Raw genomic sequence first — 20,423 nt, forward strand, 5'->3', positions numbered from 1 at the left:
GCCAGATATTGGAATAAAATGATAAAATATACTTTTGAGCTCAAATCATAGGTAAGTTATTTGGGAACCATTACTCTGTAAATATAACATTAAACATGTTTTCAGTCTTTGATAGCATGTGTAGAAAGTTAAATGTTTATAGAATTTTTTTTAAAGATAGACCCCTTTTTAAGCTCAAGGCAGAAAATAAAGCCAACAAAGTCAAATTTTTATACACTACTTAGTGTGATTCAGATTCAAACAGTAAATTTATAAAAGGAAACTGTTTTCTAAAATATGAAAATAAATGTAACAGTTGATTTAGAAAATATATTACTATTACTTTATTAATGAAAATAGAAAGAATGGCAGTTAGTTTCAGAAAATAAAGTGATGTAAATGCTCCCCACATGTTTTGACTTACTAAAAATTTCAGCTTAAATTGGTTCATTACACAGTAGACTATTTCAAATCATAATTAATACACATGCCTATGTGATACATGCTCAATTATTAGCACTCAGTGGAAGAGCATTCTATTTAACTTATTTCCAGCAACAACACTATGATATATGAAGACAAACAATTTGTTGAATGTTCTGGATAATTATAGAAAGTATTTTTGTATGCTTTCCAAATTTAATAAAATTTTCTGAGCCTTTTGTTACCAGAGATTAAATGGCTCAATATAAGTTTACAGATTAAGAAAAAAAATAGATGGAATTGAAGAAAACTATTTTAACATGTAAATAAAATTATAAAATAAAACATGCCACCCATTTTAAAGTCATACTACTCAGCCATAAAAACCGACAACATAATGCCATTTGCAGCAACATGGATGCTCCTGGAGAATGTCATTCTAAGTGAAGTAAGCCAGAAAGAGAAAGAAAAATACCATATGAGATCGCTCATATGTGGAATCTAAAAAACAAAAACAAAAACAAACAAACAAACAAAAACAAAGCGTAAATAAAGGACAGAAATAGACTCACAGACAGAGAATACAGACTTGTGGTTACCAGCGGGGTGGAGGGTGGGAAGGGATAGACTGGGATTTCAAAATTGTAGAATAGACTACACTGTATAGCACAGGGAAATATACACAAAATGTTATGATAACTCACAGAGAAAAAAATGTGACAATGAGTGTGTATATGTCCATGAATAACTGAAAAATTATGCTGAACACTGGAATTTGACACAACATTGTAAAATGATTATAAATCAATAAAGAATGTTAAAAAGAAAGAAAATGATTTATAGAAACAGCCAAATAGCATATATTGAACATTAAAAATCTTTTTTAGAAATAATGCAATACCTCAAAAAGACTAAAGAGGAATAAATAGGGCATTAATGAGCTCAGCTACAAAACAGAAACAGACTCACAGACATTGTAAACAATCTTATGGTTACTGAGGGGAAAGGGGGTGTAACTTATAATGAAAAATGTATGAAAACGGATATACGTATGTGTATGTATGACTGAAACATTACTCTGCTCACCAGAAACTGACACATTGTAACTGAGTATACTTCAACAAAAAAAGACTAACTATGAATATTCAATAAAAAATCATTTTATGTGTCAGTATATGTATTTATAACACACTCATAATACAACCCTTTTCTGATTAGACGAAATACCTATAATTTTAAATATTGAACTAAATGCACGACATATAATTCTAGAAATTTTAAGTTACTGCTGCTTGTTGTATATAGTAACATTGCTATGGTTGGATTTAAAAGAAGACTAAGAAAATATATGATTAGGTAATGAAAATTATATGTAATGAAAATTTATTATCTACTTATAAAATTTTAGCTGAAACTATGCTATCTTTTTTATTGAAGGTAAGTTATGACATGGTATCAAAAGGGAAAGAATAGCTTTGTGATATGATAAAATGCAACCCTAAATTAATCATAAAGTATTTTATGACATGCATATTTTATAGTCTCAATTATAATACCCATTGTCAAGCTAAAGAAGAAGTAATAAAACAAAAGAGTAAAAGTTAGTCATACAAAAGTAGGTTTCTAAGCCAGAAAAATACAAATCAAGAGAATTCAGTTAAAAACTTGAAACGTGACTTTTTTTTCCTGGCAGAAAAGAGACGGATTTAGTCCAGGGAGTCATTCACCTTTCAACTTTTCTAATATACTGTGTAGACCATGTCCTATCCAATCCACAATTACGTACATCAAACAGGATAGGGAAGATCCTGCGTTACATCTAGGGAGATGGCAGTGTGGGCTGGCATGGGGTGGGCAATAGTATCGCGGATTCAGGAGTCAGACGACCCAAGGTGGGTTTAAATCCTGGCTCTGCCAATTGTTAAAATGGAATTAATTCTCTTTCACAGAGACCTTTCAAAAATTAAATGAAATCAGTACAAAGAAGAGCAAATAGTGAGTGCTCAGTGAACAGTGCCCATGGATGATAAATGTATTATTTGTTAATCAGAAATTAAAGACACAGTAAACTAGATATATTGCAGATTTTAATGCTATTTATTATTAATTTGTTAAAGCTTGTTTATAAAATGTATCCTCAATTGCCAATGGCTAAACATTGCAACAATGAAGATAAATTATTCATGCAAATATTTTCATGGAAAAATTCCAAAAAGCTGTCATTTAATTAAATTATAAACGTTAAATTATTGATAGTTTAAAGGAAAATGATAGATTATCAACAGATTCAATCAAATTTAGCTTTCAGTTTTTATTTCTAATGTTTTATTTCTGCAAACCCACCCAAATAATCTTAGTTACCTCATTAAAATTACCTTAAATCTCCAATAAATAATTTCCAAAATATCTCTTTTAATCAATCAAAAAATCCAAGATATAATAATTAAACACTTACTTTACAGCAAATTCTACTATATAAAGACCAGGTAAAGAGGAACACATCCAAATATGCTATGGAATTTGACTTTTTTGGTTAACTTATAGTGAAGATATAAACGTAACATGATATATATAACGTTATATATAATGCAATATATATTGTATTATGCAGGGACACTAAGCACAAAATGAGGACTATCCAGAGAGATCTGAGATGCATGGTTGCTTGTTTCCACTGTGTCCACAGATCTTTTGTACTAAAAGAAGTGCTAAAATAGAAGAAGTACTAAAAAAAAATGTAAGCCTCTTTTTCTTTTTCTTTCTTCATTTTTTAGGGTGGTTACATTGTATCAGGTCTCATACATTCTATTGTCACATGACTTGGCTTCTGATGTAATATAATACATTTATATAAAATAATTATATTTGTGACTGTGTCAGACATTTCTAGGGTGAAGGTTTCATGATTTTAACATAACATTTTCTGTATTTAAACTGAACTGGTCAAACTGATTCCTTTGATTCTAACTTTCCAAATAATTCATGCATTTTGATACATTGTTTGTCCACGTTATTATCTGTTTTGTGCACTACACACTTTTTTCAGCCTTTATTGAAATTTGACAACTCTAGTATTTTAAATAACTGTTCTAATTATTAGTCATACTTTTACCTTAAGTTTCACTTTTCTTTCTTTTTTAGTGGTTATTCAACTAAAACATACTATTAATTTATTATCTAATTCTTGTAACTAATAGTCATAAAAATTTAATTGTCAGTAGTAATTCAACCAATCTAATTATTGTAGTCATCTTTACTTTTACTATTTTATTATTTACTTTTATCAGTCAGATTGCATATAAACATCAAAGATCCTCTAATACCATGTTTTGTTCCTTTCTATTAATAATATTTTAGTTAAGACTGGTGGATCTGTGAATTTTATAACAATTAGACCACTTGGGTTTACTACACAATAAATTAAACTAAAAAATGCCATTCTTGGTAAGTTATAGTTTATTTTCCAAGCATTAAAATTAAAGAGCATTATGATATACCATAAAAAGTGAATCACATTTATGTGAATAATTGAACTCCTCCAAAAGTCACAACGACTCAGCACAAACATAAACAGGTATAAACGGAAGAACAGATACAATAAAACTAAAAATACACCTCCTGCCAGACAGCAACTGACTCACGTTTTCCTTGGCTAGTTCTAGTCAACGTTTCAAAGTTTCATTAAGTGCTTCCCTAATGTCTTTAGACTAGCAGTTTTCAAATATTTTCTGCAATTAGTATATATTTTATGTCTTTGTGTGTTTCTTAAAAGAGGAAATGCAAAGAAATACAAATACAAGTGGTATATGTCTATGGTTTTCTTGCTGTAAAATACTTCACAAAATAAGAAAATACTACAAAATTATGAAATTTCTTCTATCACCAAGACACTTAAGAAAATAAATGTTAACTTGTGGGCATCCTTCTGTTTGTTTCATGGCATGCTTTCAAAAACTAGAAATTTGGGTGACATATTACAACTTTATAATATTCATCATGCTAAAACAATCTAGTAATAATTATAACAAAATCAACACTCTAGTCTAAAAATATGTCAGAGCATCAATAAAAACATTCACAATTGTAATGTTTTCCTTGTTTGCCCTGAAGCATTATTTTACTGTTTCGGTAAAACTGTCTCATAGTTATGACTTAACATTCATATATTTATGTATTCTGTTAAATTTTCATTCTTTTCTTTGATTTTTGTCGTAATGAAATTATGTCACATTTGTTTGTCACAGCAAGTTATAACTTCTTCACACTGGTTAATATTTTCTACTCGCTAAATACTGTATCTGAAATTACACACTGAATAGTCCTTTGGGTTGAAGGCATGGCATAAGATTCAGTACTCTGAAAAAGTAATTAATTATTCTCGCATACCTTATCCACATTAAAATCCATCTCTTTTAGGCCACGTTGTTTTCTAATTCCTCCATGTACCTGGAGTTCTCTTTTCCAAAAACTCTCTTGGTTTCAGTCATTGACATCACCACCTGTGCTCAAAACTACCTGATAAACTTTCACTGAATCTATATCATCTGTCCCCTTCATATTCTGAAAACTCACTAGTAATATATGTTTTTCAAATGGCTGCTAATATTTACTGAGTGCCGTCCATGGATGAGGTATTATATGAATATTTTAGTCTCCATGTAATCTTCACAGCCACAACCATGAGTTAATTATTGTATCCTTTTAAAAATGAATAAAACAAGTAAACAAACCAAAAACCATTCTGCAAGTTCCCCAAGTTCACGTATTTCATACAAATCCAAGTAAGTTTGACACTAAAGCCAAAGCTTTTGATTAATATCACTCAGCTTACTTACTGTAAATAAAGCAATCTGTTAAAATGGCTAATTCCTACATTCACTTGATACAAATGCTTACAAAAATGAAAAAGGAAAAAGAATGCATCTCATCTTTAAAGGGACAGCATGATACAAACAGAAAGTGAATTGAGAGAAAGATGAATTTTAGACCTTATGGTTTAAACTTGAAGAAACCATCTACATTTTCATTAAAAACCAACTGCCAGACCTTCCCAGACTGTGCGGAACTGCTTCTGTGTGAATCCAGAACACATTCAACTCCTGACCCACACTCACGTGTTCCACCCAAATGACACTTCTGAATTTGTCCTCCTTTCGCCACTAAACCACTCGTTTCTGAAACAACTATCTTTCCTTTTCACATAAATTGTCTCTGGACTTTCTTTTTAAAATTATTTTCATTTGTCATGTTTTCAGCTCCATTTAATATTTTTAAATGACAAAAAAATCATTTTGTGGTTAGACTATCATTTCCAATTAATATGCAAAGTAAAGAATATTTTACGGTTACATTGACAAAAGTAATACTAATATTACCATTTTAACATATGATTCTGATTTCATATATTAGTGCTACAGAAGATATTCAATCCAATATTATTTCTTTACACTGAAAACATTACGATGGGACCACTATATATTTAAAGTAAACTATCTTATGTAAAGTGGGATAATCTTACATATTTAAAAGCACTTAGGAGAAAATCTAGGTGACTTTGGATTTGATAATGAGTTTTTAGATATGACATCAAAAGCATGATCCATGAAAGAAAAATGATAAATTGGACTTTATTAAAACTAAAAACTTCTGCTCTGTAAAAGACAGCACCTGGGGGAAAAATAGATAAGCCACAGACTGGGAGCAAATATTTGTAAAAGACACATCTGATAAAAGACTGTTATCCAAAATATTAAAAAGCACTCAAAATTCAACAATAGGAGACAAACAACCTGATTAAAAAGTGAACAAAAGATCTAAACAGACATCTCACTGAAGAAGAGATATGATATGTATGTATAAACAGACATCTCACTGAAGAAGAGATATGTATAGCAAATAAGCATATGAAAAGATGTCCAACATCATGTGGCATTAGGGAATAGCCAATGAAAGGCACAGTCAGATACCTCTACACACCTCTTAGAATGGCTAAAATCCAGAACATTGACAACATCAAATGCTGGCAAGGAAATGGAACAGCACTGGACTATCATTCATTGCTGGGGAGGAGGGAAGCAATATGACACATGAACGGTCTGACATTTTCTTACAAAGCTAAACTTAGTTTTACCAAAAAAGTTCCTTGGTGGTGATGCTAAAAATAGGATTCAATGAAGTAAGTTTTACTCCACTGGCAAATTAAGCGAATATAATCAACATATTAGTTAATTACAGGTTGATTAAGGACTAATATTATCTTTTATTTAGTATTGGCCAATTTTTATAATATCCACTGTTTAACTGGTGCATACTTAGCAACTCTCTGTACATTACCAAGTTTGAGTATACTTCTGAAAGTAAAGTATTATAAAGCCAGTTCTTATTATCGAATTGACATTATTTAGAATCTTGCAAACTTTGGGGGGAAAAAAAGCACAGTATCTACTAAAGCTATTTTTGTTTTCTACCTAGGAACTTCTGTGAAAGAAATGACACAGCTGGTCTAGCAAAGAAATACAATAATTTCAGCACTGTGCATACTGCTTAGGAATTTCAACTATCATGATGGTAGTAAGATCACAAGTGAATAGGCTTAGTTTTCTGATGAGTAGACTTCTAAACCTGAGAAAGATACATCGGGAAGGAAAAAGAATGAGCCAGTGAATGGATTAATTTTAATAACACTTGTATTCTTATTATACTATTTTTTTTTCTTTACATTCACCAAGTTTGTGGCTTTAAAATAAGAATCTATTAAGAAGAGCTGGTGAATATTTGTACCTTGACATAAAATAGCTTTGAGGAACATAAGGACTACGTCAGGCTCAATTTCCCCCCATATATCATATTTCATTAATTCAAAATCATTTTTTTCATATTTGGACTCTGAATTTTCACAGTTGATGGCATTTTACAATAGCTATGAGTCAGACAGCAATTTTGATATGATTGTCATTGACTGTGATGTGATTACTTGGTCATAACTGTTCACATTGTTGTCATTTCAGTTAAATTATATGCATTACAGAGGATATACGAGTTTTATTATCATTTAAAATGTCTTCCATGATTCCTCTGTAATTAAACATTGTCAGTAAATGTTACTGTTATTTCAGGCTTAGAGACAAAAATTCAATGATAGATTTGACATTGCTGAAGAAGCATCTATTGTTGGAGAAATGGTCACAAAATTATATTCTTTATGAAGCAAAAATTAAGTTACTTAATAAAAGAAGACAAAGGTATAACAAAGCATCTGCTACCTGAGAAATTTCAAAAGGATTGTTTGTCACCACTGAACAAAATGCAAGAGAAATTGTCTACTCCTTCAGGAGGGATGAAAGAAACTGCAAAGCATTAGGAGCTTGATCTGATCAATGCATCACACAGACCTATCCTTAAGACTGTGTCATGGCTTAATTGGTAGTTATATTTTTTCTCAGAGATACATAATAGAGATACTATTGTCATCTTATGTTTGGAGACACACAGTTTATTTAAAGAATGTGAAATCAGCTATAAATTGTTGAAGAGAAGTAATACTTCCTGTTCTGCAACTACCTAAAAACCACAATTTGCTCACCATATTAGAAAATAAAAATCCAAGAAGAGAAAATATGCCCGATAGAAGAGATGAGAGTCACAGGGTTATAAGAAGAATCTATGATCCAGTGAGTAATGACATCTCATGAACAGATCAACAACATAGGGTGGTGGGGCCCCTGCTCCCAGCTGATAGTTTTGTCATGCTTATGCCTCTGATTGAATTCCATGTCAAGCTATGAATCCATGTAGGGTAAAACAGCAAAATAAATATTAAAGACCACTTAGATAGAAAAATGAGAAATTACATATTTTTATAGAAATATTTTCATGCACACATAACTTAGTTACTTCTGTGGAAACATCACCCCAGTAGCTTAGTAATTTAGACAGTGACTATTAACGTAGAAGGCAAAAATGTCATAACATGATAAAATTCCTATCACTTTTTAGAAGGTAAAAATTATTTCTTAACCTCTATACTGCCTGTATTAACCAGACCTATATTTATAATTCAGACTAATAAACACAAATATTGTTTTATATGCACACCTGTATTTAAATATATGTATTGAAATACAGATAGTATATATGTATATGTACATGCACATACATATATGTATATTGTGATTTTTATTTCATATATATGTATGTATATGCATATAGAATTATGTCACATAAAAAGTCATTCAAAATTTGCACTGTGGGTTACATTTTAGGAAAAAGCTGAGTTTTTATACTTGCAAGGGCCCACATGCATTCAACCTTTTGTGTTGAATTATTTGTATGTTCTTTATATTTTAATAGTCAGAAATATCCATTTTATTTGTTAATTATTGAATCATTAAAATAAATTATTGTCAAAGCAATTCTCCCATGTGAAAACATGGCAGAGGCTGAGTCTGATTATACAACAAGGAACAAAGACATGTGGACAGGAAAAAGCTACAAGTAAAGAGAAAGAATAAATGAACTCTAGCTAGGCAATCTAGGAGAAAATAGTTGAATGAAGTAATGACAGTGTCCCTGGCAAATAGAGAATTTTTTACAAAAGGCTCTCTACCCTCAGGCACAATTACCACAGCTGTACCAGATAGCCTCTATCAGTCATCATCTAGAACAGCGCGTCTTTCTATTAACCAAGCAATAGAGGCGCAAAAATTACTTACACCAGCCCATATGAGGCACTCGGTTTGCTGCAATGCATTCTGATGACTTAATTAGGTGAACCATGTGACACATGGCATTTTTCAAACCAGGTCCATCACAAAGGCCACAACATCAAAGCAGAATGGTCCTGGGCTCTACAGCTAGATTACACATACGAGTTTCTTCATCGAGGGTCTTGTCACTAATGGTGTCTGCTGGTTCACTTCCATCTACTTAAACAATTAGATAAAACCTTACACTAGCACACCAAGGCTGATGAAGAGCCTTGGAACTGAGTACACCTGGCAATTTCTCTCTTAATTAAAATCTCATCTTCGACTGAGTGATGGTCTCTAGAAAATAAGAAATGTATTTTTTTTTTCTTTAAGGATTTCTTCTCTCTAGTGACTCGACACTTCTATTGTGAGATTTCTAACCCTATTGAACACCTACAAACACGTGAAAATAAACAAAAAGTAAACAAAGGTCACATCACGATGCCAAGTGACATGTAATCAAAGAATTTTTACAATGCGTTTGTGTCAGTGAAGGAAAACAAGGGAAAAGCCTTGGAAACACAATTACACTGAGATAATAAAGCATACGTACCAGATATTTTAATGAGGATTTACTCCATAGTTTTGATTGCATTATTGATCTTTTGAATCTAACTTTAACCTGGTTAATTGCCCAGAAAAGTTTGAATGGCATTAATATCCATACAAGAAATGATAGCAAATAATGGATATATATATATAAGAAAATATAAATATGAATGTTGATTTTAAATAACGTTATAATTCATTTTGAATTTAAATCCAGCAAAAAAACAGAAAGCAAATACTGGCTCTAAAACCAGATAGAAGTACTCTATTACCCTAATATTTGTTCTACTTGATCTTGTAAAATAATTATATGTTGTAAATCACTAAACAATAAATACACATAAAATCGAATCACAGCGTAGCACACTGTGTCTGCCTGATTTCATTAGTGATGCCACCATTGACCTATCCTCCTACAATGAATCTTGGAGTTATACTTGGTGACTCTCTCTCCTTTTCCCCTCACTTCCTATCATCATCACCCACTTCTCCTGACTCTATATCCTACGTATTTTTGCAAACCTATTCCTCTCCTATCTGTTGCCCCATGTATAATTAGGCATCGTCATATTTTTTTCAGCAACCCCTTCCTCTTGTTAATTTATTCACTTATCTATAAACATTGCATAAATAATTTCTATGTTTACATTTTAAGTATTGATAGTACTTTTGCAAACCTCCAACACTGTTTCTCTCTCCTATCATGATAACAATTTATGACAGTTTATAATTTATACATAGAAAATTAGATGTGTCATTGATTTCATTATTTCTCCCCCACAGAGAAAGAGAAAGGTGGAAGATGCCAAGACTGTTTTCATTAACACTGTCTCCTCCAACCTCACAATACCGTGCAGTATTAGATGTCAAATCAATATTTGTTGAATTAATAAATTAAAAAAAGAAACATTTGGATGTACCACATTTCCACAGAGTTACAGTAAAAAAAAGGTCTTACTAGGTTACTCCCCATCTTAAACTCTTTCACTGCCTTCCTTTTGACCAGAGTTTCCATCTAAAGCTGCTTAGCTTTGTATAAAAGATTCCTCAAGATTTGAACTTCAAATTACTCTCTGAACTCACCTCCAAACATCCCCCGATATACGATTTCCTTTCTATCAAGCCAAATAGGTGTTCTCATAGTCAACAGAGCTGTCTCTTGGCATGAGCCTGAGATTTTCTTTTCCACTCACACCTTTTCAATCAGAGAGCACTCCTAAGACTCAAGTTCCACTTAATGAATCCTAACTTTCCAATGGACTCTTACCTCCTCGTTTACCTGTTCTGTGAAGTCTTCCACACCCTCCTTAAGTTGATGCTCTACAGAACTTCATCTTTACTTAGAGCACATGCCTGTTTTCCCTTAATGACACCTGTAGTAGCTACTGTCCCACGACAACCATATAGTGCACCCCAGGCCAGTGACACTCATTTACAGATGATAATGAGATTATTATCAATGTTAGTAAGAGCAGCTCCATATATAAAATCCTCTCAGTGTTCCAAATTCTTTGATTATTTTACCTATAATTCAGGTACAAATAACACAAGGTAATTCTAACATTCCTTCTGAGGAGTTAACTGACATGGGGGAGATTAAGTTATTGACCAAAGTTTACACAATTAATATATAGCCCTTTTCAACCGAAAGCCACATTTTCTCCACTATGACATTTTGATATTCTTGATGTTTCCTGAGTAGTCTTTCTTTCCCTTTCCTTCCTTCCTACCTTCCTTCTTTTCTTGGTATAGGTGGGTCCCTTATTATTTTTGTAAAAATTAAATTGTGAAAAGTAATAGTCAGAAGATATTCTTTTTTAAAATTTTTGTGGTTTTCTTGTAGCTTTCCATAATGCTTATAGAAATGTGAAAAACTAAGTTTTTATTATATTTCGTTTGTAGTGAATATTGTTTTTGGTATTATATTTAGGCATGAGTCATAAATTTATACTTTATCTTTTGGTGGTCCTTCACAGAACTGACCTCTTAGCTACTAGACACAGTGGCATAGTGTCAACCAACAACACAGTGGGGCCCATGAAAATATTTTTATTCATTTTAAAATCAGAAGAGGAAAATAAACATTTACAGCCAAAGATTTTATTTATGTTGATGTCAACTTTTTTTTACAGAAAGTTTGCATAACTGAGACATTATTCTAATTCTAATTTGGATATAAATTCCCAGCCACTTAATGTCTGAATCAGTACTCTATTAAGGCTTGGGCAAAATTTAAGGGAAATTGTATCCATTAGGCAAAACTAAGTCAGAATCATGTAAAGTATAATTTTTTTAATTATACAGGTTAATTTTCACTGATCTATTTATTTGCTTAGTGGCTTTTTTCTTGACCTATTGACTTTCAAAATTATATATTTTATTTTTAATAAACATTTAATGCGTTTCTGAAAAACATCTATGAAAAACATGTCGAGAAACACTTCTCGAGTCATACAGATTTATTAAATCATGTATATAATCAAATCACTTTTTTAACAGTAACATCTGTATCAATGCATAATCAGAAGAGTTAACATTTTAAAGTACTTTTGAACCTAAATGTGATAACTAATAGAAGAGACAAATAACTCTGTTAAGTGTTTAAAATTAATTAATAAATTTCTGATTAGTGCAATGCAAAAAAAAAATCAAATTGTCTATGAACAAGCATTCACTATAATTTCTAAATAATATGCATTTTCCTTATCACTTCCCGAGGCTACTATGCTATAGAAACGAATCACAGCTATTGGAAAAAAAATTCCTGTGGATAAAACCCTTGCATATATGCAACACTTTTAGTTAGATAAATTAGTCAAATAAAGAAATGTTTAAAGATTCTATCACATTTTAATTTCAGAAACTTATTTTCAATTTTCTTTTTGCCTTATACAGCAGATTTTTAAAATCTGAAATAAATACTCAAATTTATTCAAAATCTGTAGGGCATGTAAAAAATAAATCACAAAAAATAGGGGTCTATGGGTATTATATGTATACACTTCCTATTATTTCTAGAGTTTTACATAAAGAATTCTTTCATTAAAATTTATGATCTATCTATAGGTGACTCAAACCCAGATAACACTTTGGTCCTTGCAAGTACCTTCCTTTGGATAAAGCAGCAAGGTACTGAAGTGGTGGTGGATGGATGTCTGAGAGGGGAGGGGAAGCAGTAAATCATTTCAGACAATTTCATACTCAAGGCTTGTTGACATGAGGCAGGGCAAAGGAAATCACCCTGTCAGCACCTGCATCTTTAATGAAGGACAACGCTGTTGCTGCACACTTAGAGAATAGAGAGGGAAAAATAAATCATGTTTAACTTTAAAGTGGGCTGTCGGATTTATTCAAATAGAAATGCAACCTTGTGTGCTTCCTCCTCCCCACCTATTTCCATTTAAAATCTTACAGTATACACCTAGATTCAACCTTTTTTTCTTTTAACCATCGATGTTCTTCAAATTTTCAATTCAATTTACTATATGCCGAATAGATACTTTTAAAACATATCATTTAACACTTGTCTTTTATTGTCTTCCTGACATCTGTTGCCATTGGAGGTGGATTTAAAATGTGAAGATGGGTAACTGTCAGATTACTCTGGAGCAGAGATTACATAAAGATGTAGCATGGGCCAGATACAGCATGCCTCATGGGATAACCACCATTGGCTTAAGAGTATTTTATATGTGAATGAGAGAGAAGGAAACTTGACAGGACAAACATCTTACAGTGGTTTTAATACAGAGGCAGATTTTAAAGGGTTCTGTATGCAATGAAGGCAGCAACTCAAATGGTTGGAGAGACCCAACCATTCTTAGAATCCACTTCTTAATTATTCTTTTTCTCTTAAAACTGATTTACTTTTCACCAACAAGTGTATTTCTTCATTTAAAATGTACATGGAATTTCTAGTCATCTCCCTGATACACCAACTGCATCACATACAATATTCTAAAACACAACAGCAGTTTTTAAAACGTATTATATAGAGAAATGAAATAGAAAAAAAAAATGATCTGGGTAATCCGTCAGTTCAAGCATTCGTTTTAATATTTAATCACACCAAGTAACTAAGTTACAGTTTGACTGAAAAACTCTATAAAATAAAATAAATGCAGGTCATAAATAATAATATATATCAAATCTATATAAATACATAGAAATGATATATATTATTTTATTTGTGTAATAAAATAATAATATTCAGGTAATAAAACTATCTGCATTACAACGGTTATTTTCATTGGTCTTAAGGACCCTGAGGCATCTTATTCTGGTAGACTCTCTACCAATGATAACTCACCAAGTTACGTCCTATAGACCATAAACTTCTCCATAGTTGTTCAGAAACATGTTACATACTTTCATTTATCTGTCTTTTGAAATAAATTTCTGATGAAGGAGGATATTCTTTCCTCTAGGGAAAGAGTGGAAGTAAATCAACTGAATGAGAAACTATGTTTTTGAAAGTCACTGATATTTGATCTTCCCATCTTTGCTCCCTCTGAGCTGTGCTAAACTCAGTCAATGTCAGGGCCTCTACTAAACATAATAAAGCTAGAACAACAACAACAAAAAGAATCAAGATCTCATGTCATTCCGAGGTTAATGTAAAGGAGGAGAGATCCTAAGGCTCATGACTCCTTTTAGGAGGTTTTCTCATCACCTTAGCTTGAAACCAGTGCTCCCAGATGGAGGCAGTTATGAAAATGACTTCCACTCTGCAGGTGTTCCCTTTGAAAAGCTAATAGCATATTTCTTTTGACAGGTAAATTGCTTTGAAATAATTCTTGAACTCTGTGGTCCTGAACGGGGAAGACATTTAGCTTTATAAACCCCAATTTGGGGCACCCTGATTTCTTTTTAAGGTGTTGTCTCAAAATGGGCCCTGAGTTACTAATCTGTATGACTTATTTCTGCAAAATGCTAACCAACTGATCACCTTTGTACCCAATCTACGTATTGTATTAAGCAATAAATTCATGTATTTCAGCTCTCTTTGGTTTTAAAATGCTTTCATGTAAGATAGTAATTGCAGAGTTTTGACAAATTTTGGAGCCAAATATTCAAGGTGATATGTCTCCTCTGAAATTACACAGTATCTTCTTGAAAGAAAAGGTAACTTTACATTCCGTAGATAAACTTTACAGCTCCTACCACACATCTCTACAAGCATTCCTTCTTCCGTATTTCTAGATAAGTAAAGATGTTTCAAACCACACTTGACCACTTTGAGATTTGATTACTTGCTCAGTAACTAAATCATGGACTAAATTTGTTGACCTGGAGCAGTGATTAGCTGGTAGGACAGTTTAGGACAATTACACCTAAGCTATCTCTAAATCTACAGTCATAGTTTACAAAATATTTTCTCATAAAACCTATTTATCCTGATGATTTGAAAGTCAGTGAAAAACTTCAGACTTAAATTAACATTTTTCATATGCTTAAAAATGCATGACATTTTTTCATATTGTCATTTTTTGATATTGGTTTATTCATTAATTTTAATCAATACTCAACAGAGTAGTGGCAAGAGAAGGGAATGTAATAACAGGCTGAAATTAAACACTTGCAGTAATTTCAGTGTGTTAACCTAATATAGTAAAAAGCAGCTAAATGGACTTTGCAACAACAGAATTGAAATTTTCTGTATACCTCCACTCTATGGGAATGCTCTTAACAGATATAAACATACTTTCTGTTCACAACCCCTTTATCTTCTAAACAAAAATGTCAATCTTAACCCAGCAGGGGAAAAAAAATTCAAGCCCCAAGATTATTTGAAAATTCTAATTTGTGTGTGGATACACATGATTAGTTACATACAGATGCTGAATATTAAAATAAACCATAAACAAACAAATAACAACCAAGCTTCACATTTTGGTTTAACAAAACACCAAACACCATTCTTTTATGAATAACTTGACTGAATTATGATGATATTTTAAATATGTCCAAGTTAACTACAATTTTCCCATAGTTATATCTAAGAGGAAAGTTGAAATTATATTTTGATTGGTACATCAATGCATTTTTATATTTTCCTGCACCATAACACGAAGTTTAGTCAGCTTCTTATAAAAGAGTTGTACAGCAATGTTCTTCTAGCACCATCAATAAAACTATGACTTCAAGGAACCAGATTTCTAACATCACCAAAAACAACAGTAACCATGGCAGCAGCACAGCAGCATGCTGCATTTTTATTCTGACATTGTTCAGCCCGTTAATTAACATGTCACTAGTCCAAACAGATTTAATATTTTACTTTCCGTGATGTTGCTTTTCTGTAGTACTAACATGCATTGCGACTCGGCTACTCTTTTTGCGCTACACATTTCTTCCCTACTGCAATTGTCCTTCCACCACTCTAATCACTTAAAATAATCACTTCTTCCATGCTTCTGTAACAATGAATTTTTCTGAATTTTTCTGTTTCTCTAGGGAATTAATAAAGTGCTCTGTACTCAAGAATAACCTTTGATCCCTGAAATTTATCAGCACACATACTTAAGAAACCATTGCACACAGACTTACAACTTCCAAAGAACAGGAGTAAAGTTGATTTACAACACACAATAAAAATAAATGTAAAGCAAAGAAGGGATACTGATCAAGGTTTGACGAAACATGCATGGCACTTACCTGGGATAAGCTGTGCCAGGAACAGGTGACTTTTTGACAAGCTGAGGAGTGATATTATGGCCAAAAAAGGAGCATGTTTCCATTTCATCTTTGTCCCTTCCTTGCATTCCACCCAGCCAGTGACACAGATATGTTTTATCTGGGAGAAAAAAAATAAACACAGAAATTTTTTTAATGGTTAGCTATATTGAGATCAAGACAATATTAAAGATATGTTGTGAAAAATTATACTACAAGTGCATTTGAAATGTCATTTTTCAAAATGATAAAACTAAATCATTAAATGAATTCAGCCGACACAACATACATTTTAGGATATACGTTTTGAACAAATGTAGTAATTATTAATTTTGAAAATTCATTTCAATCAGATATAATAATAAATGATTCCTCAGTTTTCCATACACTTTAGGGGATGACAGATAAGTGCTTCTAATTTCTTACTAATTTAGTTAGAACACGCTCAAAGGATCTAGAAAACTATGGTCATTCATTCACCAACCAAATATTTGCAGACTGTTCATAATGAGCCAGTTACTATGGTATTTGGGGGGCACAGCAGAAGAAAAAAAAAACTAAATTATTTACTTATGCAGGTACATAAACAATTTGAAGCCATTAAAATTATATCAGTTTATAAGCAAATTCACAAAACAAACAACCCTTAACAGCTGTTGTATTCCAAACAAGGCACTTCATATCAATCATGAATAACACAGCGTCTTGTAGGCAACACAGCCCTCGGTCATCAGGGCTTCAGCAAGATGAAGACTCTAACAAATGGCAGAATAAAACTACAGGAATTAATTCAAGTGGAAGACCGATCAGTTTTGCCTGGAGAATTGACCAAATCTGTAATACCTAATACAATTTAAATGCTATGTAAATAGTTGTAAATGTAATATCAATACTCTATAAATAGTTACCAGTGCACACTGAAAATATTTTGCTTTTTGGAAATTCCTGGAATTGTTTTTCAAATATTTTCCACCCTCAGGTGAATCCAAAGATGTAAAGCCCACAAATATGAAGGGCCAAGTGTATTCAGAAGATAACTCTGATAGGAATGTGAAGGATAAAGTAAGTATGAGGAAAATTAGCATAGAGGCCGTAACAGCGGTGCAGAAACTTACAATAATTGCTTACAAAGGAGCTTGGAGAGGAAGCAGAGCAAATGGCTGGTGCTGGGGTGGGAGTCAGAGAGGTGGCACTACACAAGCACTCCTTGAGGAACTTGGCGACTGATTAGAGTTGGGAGATGAGAAATGGAAGGAAATTTATTCATTGAGTCAAAAACATGCAAATATATCTAGCACAATAAAAATATAATTTATTCCCAAAGAAAGATAACATTCTATCGCTCATTTTTGAGATAGAGTTCCAACTTGAAAAGAGAATGACCAGCTTCATTCTGTGGGTTTATCTACACAAAGCTATTGTCAACCTGTCTGGACTGAGCTGTCCTTACTTTATCACTTTTCACTGCAGAATTAATTGCCAGATTTTGCTTTAGCAGAGCCGCCTAATCCTCCTGCCAGCTACAATGATCTGACCTCACTGAAGGTATCTGAGGATGGTTTCTTTTCTCTTAAGAACTCTTCAAGCAACTCCTGTCTAGGCTAGAACTTTGGCTCCAAAGAAATATTCTTCGCCACTATAGATTCATTTTTGTTGTCTATCTTCCTTGTTTGGGGTTAATATCCAGGTAACTTTCTTTATCTTGGTGAATCACTCATAAATGACATCATATACCCACAGTATCTTCCATGCGTTATCTTCTTAAGTGTCAAATGAGAGTAAAGAGTAGATTAGATTTCAGATGAGCACAAGCCTAGCTGAACAGTTCTGCTCTTCAGTCAACACTATGCAGTTGTTAGTTTCTCCAGAGACTCTTTTTCAGGTTTATCCATTGAGTGTTTTGGCTTATGGTCACATTGTTCAGTGACGTACAGATAATTAGCTCTTTCAGAGGTAATGTGTAAGTATACTGCATCCTAGTAATGTCTTCTTGACTGGGTTTTGATATCACAGCTGCCCTATCATCTTGGATCCTCTTGCCTGGGGATTTTCTCATATTCCTCCTCAGTTTAATATATGGTTATTATGTGCACTAACCACCAGAGTCCCTATTTTGGAATAAACCCCTAAAGAACCTCATTCTTTAAATGTGCACAAGCAGTTTTGCCTCAGCTTTTGATGTAAATAAAAGCACGTTTGAATCTAGAAGCTATTTATAACTTGCTCATCATTTGAAAATTTAGAATGATTATATTAGTTAAATGATATTTTAAAGTCTATTTATTGAAACAGATTTTCATATTTGTGATTAATTATATTCTAACAATTTAATTAATAATTACATATGGCTTATTAGTAGCAGTTGGTTTGGATAAAATAAAGGCCTCTATCAAACATGTACATTCTTCTTTTAAATCAAAACAATGATCACAAGGAAATAAACCTGAAAGTATGAACATTTATTATAGTTGGTTGAACTCCTGCAAGTTATGTTAACAGGCAGATATTTTTCAAATTCTGTAATGTTCAGTATGTATCCCAAACAAATTTTTGTTATCTAAGGACTATTCTGTGAACTTACGTGGTAAGTGGCTAATAAAGTGACATGATTTTAAAGTAGGACCCACAAATCAGAAGTGGCAACTGCATTATTTGATATGTACACATATCACGATACTTTGAAGTTTGATCTTCAAGAATCTTCTCTAAAAATGGAAGTACTGGAAGGTAAAAATACAAGCTTAATAGCAAACGTGATGAACCCTTATTTAAAATCACACCTTTTGACATATTAACAATAGGACAATTGATTTTAGTGAGGAATGGGATGTAATTGTGTTTAGATTCTGTATCACAATATAGTGAACTCAAAAACCACAACCACAACCTCTATGAATATAGAAAGACTTCTCATCAATGTGTATATATACTGCCTATTATCAAAGCATTAAGAATGAATATCCGTATAGTTGAATTAAAGAAACTAAAATGATATGAGAAAAAAGAAAAAAAAAGTTGCAATATTCACTTCTATTATGAAATATTAAGCTAAAATATGAGATTACAGAATTATTCAGTGTAATAGAAATGCTTTAGAATGTAATTCACTTGGAAGTAGTAAGTGTATGGAAGTAATACAGTGCAGTCTTTTAGAAGGATAGATGGTCAAACCAAAAGGTTTGGGTATGAATCTCAGCTGCACAACTCAGATGTTCTTTTACCCTGGACAAAAAATTTAAGTTCACTTAGTCTCATCTTTCTCAAACATAAAATGTGAAGTAATAATAATATCCACAACACTAGATGAGATAATATACATGGAGTGCTTATAAGTCTGTCTGCTCCATCACTTGATCTCTGTTAACATCACCATGCCCTCCAACTTCAAATAGCATCCAATGAAGTTTCCCAGCGATGATGAGAGCAAACGTGGATTTGTATTTACGTGTTGCTTCACATTTGAATAGTGTCTGTTTTAGATTTAACTTGCAAGACATTAGTAGTTTTGATTTACTTTAATGAACTTTATTAAGATGAAATTTATGCATGGTAAAATGAACTGATTTAATGTATAAGGTTCAAATTTGACAAGCCTACAGACCTGCATAACTTCCAACCCAATCAAGATGGAGACATTTTCTACAAGTGCCGTGGTGTTGAAAGGTAATATGTGATAAGTATATGCTGTGCATGTGTACATGACACTAATGCATATTTTTAAACAGTAATAAATGTAATGATAGACTGGTATATCCCCTGTTTTGAGGAGCATGATTGCTTCAGAGCGAGTTTTCAAAAATATATTTTGGGATAATCATGTTTCACTGATTAAAAATGCAATTTCTTAGAAAGTGAAAATGTTCCATAAGAAATTAATTTTAGTAAACACGTGGTTCAACAAAGTAAAAACATTTCTTTAGGTACACATTTTGGATAACTTAAGAGAACACAGATGTTTCCTAAACTTATCAGTACATCATGTTGACTATTTTTCAGCTTCTTCTGAAACTCTTCATCATAGGTAGCCTCCTCCTCCTCCCCCTTCCTCTC

The 20,423-nt window shown here is 32.3% G+C and overlaps 1 protein-coding gene across 7 annotated transcripts in view; it reads right to left on the bottom strand.

Moving 5' to 3' along the window:
• Window positions 1–20,423, bottom strand: part of ROBO1 (roundabout guidance receptor 1) — a 1,015,952-nt gene that overhangs the window by 862,863 nt on the left and 132,666 nt on the right. For all 7 annotated transcript variants that reach the window (XM_032489632.1, XM_032489650.1, XM_032489636.1 and 4 more), the window contains exon 2: window positions 16,356–16,494. In XM_032489632.1, coding sequence (XP_032345523.1) covers window positions 16,356–16,443 — 88 coding nt within the window. In that variant the 5' untranslated portion in view covers window positions 16,444–16,494. The remainder of the gene's footprint in view (window positions 1–16,355; window positions 16,495–20,423) is intronic.

Source organism: Camelus ferus, chromosome 1, assembly GCF_009834535.1.
Source record: "Camelus ferus isolate YT-003-E chromosome 1, BCGSAC_Cfer_1.0, whole genome shotgun sequence".
NCBI lineage: Eukaryota > Metazoa > Chordata > Mammalia > Artiodactyla > Camelidae > Camelus > Camelus ferus.